Here is a 10,112-nt window from a genome sequence, read left to right as displayed (position 1 = left end):
TAACACTTGGCTTGGAGTGTTAAATCTTACTTCTCAAGGGTTTGAATCTCAGTTGCAGCATTAAGATTCGCTCTTGATACACGCTTCAGATCACAATAATCAAGCTTAGCCCCAAGAATGCTGACATTTAATGCAAAACGTTCCAAAATCCCATCATTACCCAAAAAAGCCAGTGGAAGGGGAGCTGAAACCAAATTATTCAAACTCCAACAAATTGATGTTAAAAATACTAAAAATGTTCAAGACGTGATTCATGTGCCAAGCCCATGAATCCTAAAGGGGAAAATTTGGGAAAATGTGATTTGGAGGACATAAAGGGATCTCCAGCGGAACTCCCTAAAGTAGACTAGAACTTAATACCTGGCTTAGGGTGTTAAATCTTACTTCTCAGGGGTCCGAATCTCAGTTGCAGCATTAGGATTCGTTCTTAATACACGCTTCAAATCACAATAATCAAGCTCAGCCCCAAGAATCTTGGCATTTAATGCAAAACGCTCTAAAATCCCATCATTACCTAAAAAAGCAAAACAACCCCTAAAATGGATTTTCCTACTTCTGATCAAAAATCTCAGGAAAGCTTGACTTTGATTCATCACCTTTGAGTGGTCATATGTTTTTTGGACCCTTGTCAATAAATGCTTCTTTAAAAACTCCATTATAAAAGCACAAACAAACTAACCAAAAAACCAACTTAGCCACCCCTCTGAGACTCTGAAATTCGTTGGCCATTTTTACTAGTGGTTCAGCTTTCTTCTAGCTCACCATCCATCACCTTTAACCTACAGCCATCTAGTCCAGATATTCTTCTCCCCCCTTACACTACCACGATTCATAAATGTCTTCTAGTGAGTCACAAACAGCCTATTACTCATAAAAGATTTCAGTCTCAGCATCTCTCCCATACCACTCACTCAAAAAACAAACCTCATTTCGCTCGTCCATGCCTTATAAACACACACTCACCAAAATTTTAGCTAAATATTTGCTACACTGAGCTGGGGATCTTTCTCTCCCTTCACACCATGCCAATTAATCCTCTTCTTTTTCCTATGGAACTTTTGATGTTTACTTTTTATTTTACTGTAGAACGATATGATGTATTCATAATGATCGAACTCTTCCTTCACATTAATCTAATAATGGCTGAAAGCACAATAAATTCCTCTTAAATGAGACACATAAGGACCTAAAATTTGCTTAAATTTATCTAATTATTGATTGCTGGATAGTGTAATTTTACCCCTATTGTTGTCCAATTTATCTCTTTGGACTTAAGTGAAACATTACCCTTACCGTTGGAGAATTTATTTCCCTTGGACTATCAGAACAGGACCACTAATATATTAATTAAGTATTGTAAAGTATATATTTTTTTTATTGGGCTTTTGTTGTTGATTTGTTAAATGCAGCCTTTTGTTTCCTTGCTTGGATAGGCTTGTCATCACACCGAAAGCCTATGAGTATCATCTCAAAAACCCATAGTTGAGTCTCGGTTTGGTTTTCCAACATTATTCAGAGGCATCAATTTCCTCCTCAACAATTTCAAAGCAGCACAACATTCAAAAGTTCCACAAGAAAATCCAAGTTTGAATTGTTCATCCAATTGCTTTCAGTCATTACAAAAGGAGCACAATCTTCAGATGTTCAATGAGAAATTTAAGTAAAAAGTTCTGTGCTTATTGAGGCAATGCCTGGTATATTGTGATAATTTTACTCGTTTCCTGTTATTTGAAATGTTAATCTAATTGCTTCATTGAAATGAATTGCTTCCAGTCATTTCAATGCGGCACAATATTCACATGTTCCATGAGAAAATTCATGTTTGAATTGTTCATCTAACTGCTTTCAGTCATTACAAAAGGAGCACAATCTTCAGTTGTTCAATGAGGAATCCAAGTCAAAAGTTCAATTGGAATTCATACATGTAATTTAACTATTTTAACAGGTTTTTGACCAATAAGGAGCCTCTTGAACAATTGAACAAACCACAAATGGTTCTAGATGTACAAACGTGTGCAACAAAAACCAAGGCAGGCGATTCTTAATCAATACTCCCAAATTGCACACTCACATGCAAATACAGTGATGAAAAGGTGTTTTAAAGCAAAAATCTATGCTTCTGCACAGAAGAGAGTCTGGTCGTCAATTTACAATTCTTTTAAAATCTCCTGTGTAATCATATTATCAGCAAGATCGAATATAACAACGGCAATGCTTCTTCTTCGCCAAACCTGTCTACTAACACATAATTCAAACCCTAACACGAAGTGAGCTTGCTTTATCACTTGCTGTGCCTCCTATTTGAACAGAAGAAATCTCCGAATAATCAGATGGTTCCAATTTTAGGTGGCTGTGCAAAGGCAAGAAAAATAGATCAGAACCTTTAGGTGCATAGTTCAGTTGTGGGGGGGAAAAAAGAGAAAAAAAAGGAACAAAAATCATTGACATCCAACATGCTGATGCTTTAGTATCCTATGGCTTCAATATGTTTCAATATTAGCAAAATAGAAAAAAGGTATGAAGTATAAAAATGTGCATTTACCTTTTTAAGTTTCACCATTGTACTAGACCCACTTGCTGATGCTCTAGCATCCCTTGGTTTCAATATCTCAAAAGAACACACTAAAGATTCATCAACACTCAATAGAGCACCTGCATTATCAAACTCTCCACCATAGTTTGGAGCTGAAAATATTGTGACCAATCTTCGTTTAGCAAAAAACTCATATCCATCCTCCACCACCTGCAATAAATTTTAAAAAGTCTTAATATGGAACATTGAATGAAGGTCAGTCTCCTAGCCGTAGATTTTGCAAATGATGGCCAAAATTCATTTTGCAAACATAAGTATACACAACTTTTTTCACAACTGTTGAAGTGATAAGTTGTCAACAATACACAATAAAGTAGTATCAATAGTGTATCAATGTGAAAATCAATAACTTACCATCTTAACAAGTAGTAAAAAATGTTATATCCATAGCATTACTATTATGCAAAAGGATGCGTAGAGATACTAAGTTACTAACTACCAACCATAAACTGCAACCTATTCTGTCACATTTGTTTGATAACACTAGGACCTTTGGAATGGCGGCTAAATTTTTCACTTCTTGCAATATCTGTATTATAAATGAATCTCATATTTGATAGAAAGAAATAAAACTTACTATTAAATAAAATGATTCAACAGTAGAAAAAGAATCAAACAATGTGATGTTACTATGGTACATAATTTTTTCATTTCCAGGTTACAGATGCTCTAAGGGTTTCTCTGGTTTAAAGTAGGATGGCTGTTTCAAAACCATAATATCCATATTCTCTTTAAATGTGGCATCCTTTTGGCTAAATTCTAGTGGGTAGGATCCTACTGCTAAACTTAGAGGGATTTCCTTCAAGAAGTTATATGAAAAAAAAAAAAAAAAATTTAAGAAAAGAAGGCTTTTACTGACTGTAGGTTAGGGCTTGCTCAAAATAAAACTGTCTTACCTGATGACCTCTGCAAATGAGATCAAGGTCGTTCTTGTCCAAGAACTCAGCAACCTTATCAGGTCCAAAGGTACATGAAACACCTCGATCACTCTCTGCCCATCCCTCAACATTTGGATCAGGATCAGACCATAGCAGATCACAGAGGAGACCACTATCTGGTACATCAGTAGGCCTTGAAATCTGCTTTATTTGATCCAAATTTTGCAACTCTGGAGACAGTCCCCCGTGCATACAAAGTATCTTGTCATCAATGAGTGCAGCCACAGGCAAACAGTTGAAGCAGTCGGTAAATATTTTCCATAGCCTAACATTAAACCTCCGTTTACACTCGTCATAAAACCCATAAATCCGATTGATCTTTGCATCTTCATGGTTTCCTCTCAACATGTAGACTCTGTCAGGATGTCTTATTTTGTATGCCAGGAGCAAACATATTGTCTCCAAACTTTGCTTGCCTCTATCAACATAATCCCCAAGAAAGAGGTAATTTGCAGTAGGAGGGTAGCCACCATATTCAAAAAGCCTTAGTAGGTCTAGGTATTGCCCATGTATGTCACCTGTAAAAGGTCTGCAATATTAGGACCAGAGGGAGCAAGGTAGATAAATGTTAAGTAACACCAAGTGCATGCTATTTGGTTGCATTTTGTCTATGAATTCTTCCCTCCAGTTCATAAAAATTGAGCTGTGAGGTAATAATCCACATCAAATGGCAAGTTGTGTACACAATTTTAATAGCAGAATAATCAAACACAAATATTGAACCAATAGGCTAATCCTCAAAAACAGATACAAACACAACAATAATCCTTGCAACTCACCTATAAATCCACAAACCCTTCACAATTAGAATTTCTATTGCCAAACACCACCTCAAAAGGGCACAAGACTGCCAAACCTTGATATTAACTTGGTATACAAATTATCTCTGATATAAGATTTTTCTATAAAAAATTGATATGTTCATTCAAATTATGACAAACCCACATCATTCTTAGAATCATCCACCCAAAAAAAAAAAAAAAAACATATAATCACAAATCATCCTGTAATTACATAATTCAACAACATCATGAACATGATCATCATGATCAACAAAAAGGTTACAAGAGAGCTGACCGCATATGCGAACCGGGGCATGAATCTCGAGAAGATTAGGCTGTGAGAGGAAGATTTGCCTGGCGTTGACACAGAGTTGACGGATCTCCCCCTCAGATAGCTGCACCTGTTTCCCTCCTTTCCCTTCCAATAGCCTCCTTATTATATCATCCAACACACCCTTATCCATCATTCCCTCCATTGTCATCATCATCATCTCCTCCTGCTTCAACAAGGCTAGAGATGAAAAGGGTAGCTACCAACTTGAACTTTTTTTAGAAAGTGGGTGAGGAATGAAAAAGCTGATCAATTTCCAAAAAAATCAGACAGAAGGAGGTCAAAGAAGAAATGGGTATTTGAGAAATTGAAACAAATCAACCAAAAAACCCAGCTTTATAGATACAGGAAGAAGAAAGAGAACAAAGGGTCTACAAAGAAAACCCAAGATTTTATTGATAAGTTAAATTGAGAGGAAGGGATGAAATTGAAAACTTTACACAGAAAGAGAGAAGAAGGGTATGTAGGAGAACAAAGAATATAAAAAAAGCCAAAGTTTTTAGAGAATTTAGAGAAAAAAGGTTGGAACTTTTTGAAAGAGAAGGAAGAAGAAAAAAAAAAAGAAAAAAAAAAGGGTCAACTAAGAAAACCCAAGAGTTTATATGTTGGATTAGGATAGATGAAAAATCAAAGCCAACTACCCCAGAGAGAGAGAGAGAGAGAGAGAGGATATTTATGGATTTGTGTGAGAGAGAATGAGAGATCAAAAGGAAGATATGAAAGAGCTGGTAGAAGATGAGGAGGCAAGCAAATAAAGATGGGTATGGGTTGTCAATTTCTCTCTCTAAACAAAGTGTTTTTTCTTTCTTTCTCTCTTTCTCTCTCTCTCTTTCTCTCTATTTTTTTTTTCTTTGTGAGAAGCCAACTGCCAATTGCCATTACGGTTGAAACCTTCAAAGGTGGAGCACTAAATGGCGCGGAACAGGGGACCAGCGCATGTTAGCAAAGGGAGTACACGTGGAGGAGGGAGGGTTATTTGTTTTAGTACGAGGAAGAGGAATGTTTATCAATCTATAATAAAAGAGCAAAAAAACGCTTTTTTTTTTTGGTTGTTGAAGGTTTTACTTGCTTCAATCAAAGTTGTTGAGTTTTGATTCTCAAAAAAAAAAAAAAAAGTTTTGTTGACTTTTGTTTTGTTTGTTTTTGTACAAGCCATCTTGAATATAATTTAATTGATTACAAACTGAGATCAAACACCTTATTTATTATGATAATAAGAGTCCTTGTTTTTTTCGAAAATTCGAGTATTCAAAATTAAAATAAAAGAAAAAGAATTAAATGTGATTGACTATTATGCTTTCATTTTGTAAAACCAGTTTGAATTGGCATCTAAGTTCTAACTCTGTTAAGCACAAATTAAACACACATAGCTAGTCTATCCAAAAACACTAAAGATTGTCAAATTGAATTTTTAAAAAAAGAAATTAAATGTGCTTGACTATTATGCATTCATTTTATAAAACCAGTTTGAATTGGCTTCTAATTGTGTTAATCACAAATTAAACACAGATACCTATTCTATCCAAAAATACTAAAACTCGTGAAATTAGCATGAAAAATAAAATGAGTTTAGATTTTCATATTGACAAGTTTGATACAAACTCAAGGGTAGAACTCACCCTAGAAAATCAATTTGCAAGAAGAAAGTGCCTAAGAGCTTATATACACACGGTTAACCTTGCACTTAATCCATGTGGGATACTTGGATCATAACATATTATTACGCTTAGCAGCCGACGTCCATTTTGGCTCACTCTATCAACACTGACCTGATGGTAGTTTTTTAATTTTTTTTGGTAGCCTCACTCACCTATCAGATATTCAATGACTTAGCAATTTATTTTAATCCAACCTCTAAGTCGCTCTCCAAGATCTGAACACAAAGCCGCAACTCATTTGTGATCCCATACTCAATGAGCTATGTCCAATTACTCGATGTGATGGTTGGCTCTAATAATAAATGATACAAATCCATGAGTAAACTCACCTTTAAAATCAGGTTGCAAAAGGAAGGTTTCTAAAAGCTTATATACACATGCAATGGTGGCTTCAGAAATATTTTTCAGGATAGTCATTAAGAAACTTAAATTACACAAAATTTAATTAAAAGAGAACTTCATATATTGATCCAAAAAAAGAAGAAGAAGAAAAAAAAAAAAAAAAAAAAGCGCACACTCACACAAATACATAAAGTCTTTCTACAATTTCTTTCTATAAATTTTTTAATTTTAGATTTTTTTTCATGATAGTCTTATTATCAATGTTGCAAGTTACATCTCTATCAAAAATTTCTTGGGATTTTTCTTTTTGTTTGTAAGAACCTAATATATTGTTAAATGGACTAAAGTTCGAGGACAAAGTTTGGCTACAAACTTAATTGTACCCTAAAGTTACAACTCTCATTAAATAAATTACCATGACCACATATTTTGAATATCTAATTGTTTTTTTTTTTTTTTTTTTTTTTTTTTTTTTTGTTGCTGTATGAAAATCTAATTGTTAAATTATATGTTTTTTATGTTCTTAAAACGCATGTCAAATTTCATGTTAATTGTATGTTATTTACTTCTGATCTATAAATTTATTTTTTATGTATAATTTTAGATTACAAAAACTCGAAATTTAAAGATTGGATTGATGATATAGCTATTAATCTTTGATCTTCTTGAAATTTTGCAAGTGTGGAGGATATAAGAAGAAAATGTAATTTATTTATGAGTTTGTCAAAATTCACATATAATAAAAAAAATTATTGAGTAGAGTTATAGTCCTAGTTTACAATCAAGTTTCACACCAATTTTTGTCCAAAATTTAATTATGTTGGACCTAAAAAAAATTTAGGGTGGTCACAAATATTTTTTAAGGATTAAAAAAATCATAAATTTTTTAAATTTATATATAACAATTTTTTTTTTCAACTCAGGGTGGAGCCCCGTGTACACATGGTTAAATTTGCACTTAACAAAACTATTACTCAACTTCTCACTCAATGGCAAGGTGGTCCACAAGAAGATGCCACCCGGGAGGACTTACATACTCTTTAACAACAATTCCCTCACCTTGCGAGCAAGGTGTTTTAAAGGGAAGGGAATCTTAGGAGTCTGTATAGCATGCATAGTTGTACTGTAGTGTAGGTTCAATTTATTGCATCTTAGCCCTTGTATCATATAATGATTAGTTAGTTACTGGTAATAGATAGGGTTAGTAACTGGTAACAGTTAGTTAGTTATTGGGCAATGAGTGTGTAACTCATATCTTGTATATATGGATTTAGAAAGGAATAAAAGAACCAAAGAGAAAATTATCCAAATTACTATTCTTAACCCTTCCCCAATTCTTAGAGACTAACTACCCTCGAAGTAGTTTCTCTTTCCTTCTTACTCATCTTCTCTGATTAACCAAGAAATTAAAAAAAATTAAATCACCATATAAGCTTTAAAATATAAAGGATTTTGGGCCATTGTTATTTGATGATTTATAATAGAAATAATGAAAAACGAATTTTAAAATAAGATAGGACTTAACGTAATTTTAATATTGTTACTACTAACATTAAATCAGACAAAATTTAGATACAATTTCTTAAATGTTATATATTTTCAATTAAATTCAGCTATATGTTTATATTAATCAATAAGTTATATGGTTGGGTTTAATGGTCTTTGAGAAAGATAATAGTACTATTTAAATTGCATTCATCAATACAACCCTATAATTTAATTTAATTAAAAAAGACTATTTAAATTGCATTCATCAATACGACTATATAATTTAATTTAATTAAAAAAGTTATAACTTGAAACTTTACATAAATTTCTTTTGAAATATATCTTATTTAATCATCATAGATTTAACCAGTTGAGCTAATTGAAATTCACTAGCTAATCGTAGGTTTTTTTTTGGATAGAGTTTAAATCTATGACATCTGTTTCTGATAATTGTGCTCTTTATTATCAGATCAAGACATTGATTAATTTTTGGTATAGACAGAAATTGAACTCCAAATTTTTTATTCAACCATTAAAGATTTTAACTAACTAAAACCCATAACCATAGTTAAAGTGAAAGTGATCGGAGAAATACTAAAAGCTAATAGTTGGAAGTTGGAATATGGAACAAAAAACCAGGCTTATGTTAGCAGAAGTATAGTCAAAGCTAGTGATTAAGTCCCAAAAATAAGCTACCAAAAAAAAAAAAACAGGTTTTTTTTTTTTTTTTTTTGCCATCTTTTCTTAGTTGTTTGGTAATGGCCTAATGTGCAAGTATCAAAAAGAGGATGTGGACAATGAAGTCCATCTGCAAATTTTTTAGCAACTTGGGAAAAGAATACCGCGTATTTTGAAAAGTTCATTTTCATGCGTGTATTCTCAACTGGGCTATGCAGACTGTCCCTACCAATGATTCAATGAATGAAAGAGACATTGTCAAATTGAAATAGTAGTACACTAAAGGTCGTACATGCAATGTCTTTTGTGTTTTACTATTTAAAAAACTGAGACCAATTGCAGAAGACCACATCAATGTTAATTAGGCCAAATTAGTACTTCAACTTAATCTGTGCTTGCCAATTCAGCACAAAGAAACTAATAAATTTTAGTGGGGTCATTGAACTTGGTTTTTTTATTTTTTATTATTTTTTTATTATATGGATGATTGACATGGTACGTCAAAGCTCATTATTGCAGTCTGTGGTGAAAGGCATTGTGTAAGAAATTTCGTGGATCTTTCTTTCTGTTTGGTGAAAATTAAGTATTACAGTAATTCAAAAAGTGAATAGGTCATGCTTTTGTCATCCACTTCCAAGTGAAAACAGAACTGTATTAGGTGGTATTAGGTGTTTCAGATGTATGTATTTTTATATTTATATAAGATTTTATAAGTGTAGAACTCATTCTCATGTGAAAAGGAGAATACATATATCTGAAACACTATGTATTTTATTGTATTCTTGGTCATGTTTTTAAGACAGTCACACAAGTACTTGGTAAGTGATATACTATTCTCTCCTATATTTTTTTGGTAGTAAAAAATTTATTTCCATGACTCAACCATTCTTGTTGAAGTACAATGTCACATGTTTGATATATATATATATATATATATATATAGAAAGCCCTGTGAATTATTTTGTCAACTAGGAGTTTATTCTTATATAACATGTTATAAAAAAAATGTAATCATAATATTAAAAAAAAAAAAACCGTAATATGATATTCGTTTTCTACTTTGTGTGCGTTTTACTCATTATATGATTTCAATTTATGATGCATGCTCTACAATTTTTTTTTTTTTTTTGGTGAACTACAATTTTTAATACTTATAACTAATAGAGCTGTAATCTGATAACGGTTTTCTACCTTGTGGGCGTTTTACTCGTTATGATAGATTTAGTTTGTATGATAATTACTTAAGTCAAAGTTTCACAAATTTGACTTGTTTTGATATTGGCTTAATGTTGAAAATCACCG

General features: G+C 32.6%; 1 protein-coding gene across 1 annotated transcript; it reads right to left on the bottom strand.

Annotated features, from left to right (window-relative positions):
• Positions 1-1,891: 1,891 nt before the first annotated feature.
• LOC126716920 (serine/threonine-protein phosphatase PP1) lies at positions 1,892-5,491 on the bottom strand. The gene is made up of 4 exons (XM_050417968.1): positions 4,609-5,491; positions 3,490-4,049; positions 2,543-2,743; positions 1,892-2,350 (listed from the first exon to the last, which is right to left on the bottom strand). The coding sequence occupies exons 1-4, from the start codon at positions 4,802-4,804 to the stop codon at positions 2,327-2,329; spliced, it is 981 nt and encodes a 326-aa protein (XP_050273925.1). The 5' UTR covers positions 4,805-5,491; the 3' UTR covers positions 1,892-2,326.
• Between the last annotated feature and the right edge of the window lie 4,621 nt (positions 5,492-10,112).

Source organism: Quercus robur, chromosome 3, assembly GCF_932294415.1.
Source record: "Quercus robur chromosome 3, dhQueRobu3.1, whole genome shotgun sequence".
In the NCBI taxonomy this organism is placed as follows: Eukaryota; Viridiplantae; Streptophyta; class Magnoliopsida; order Fagales; family Fagaceae; genus Quercus; species Quercus robur.
Note: the sequence above shows the minus strand (reverse complement) of the source record. Positions and strands in the feature narration are given on the sequence as shown.

Excerpts from the sequence above, each read along its gene's own strand:
- LOC126716920 (XM_050417968.1), bottom strand. The coding sequence starts at position 4,804 with ATGATGATGATGACAATGGAGGGAATGATGGATAAGGGTGTGTTGGAT. Across the intron at positions 4,050-4,608 it reads TGCCCCGGTTCGCATATGCG|GTGACATACATGGGCAATAC; the intron begins GTCAGCTCTCTT and ends GACCTTTTACAG. Across the intron at positions 2,351-2,542 it reads CAATGGTGAAACTTAAAAAG|CCACCTAAAATTGGAACCAT; the intron begins GTAAATGCACAT and ends GCCTTTGCACAG.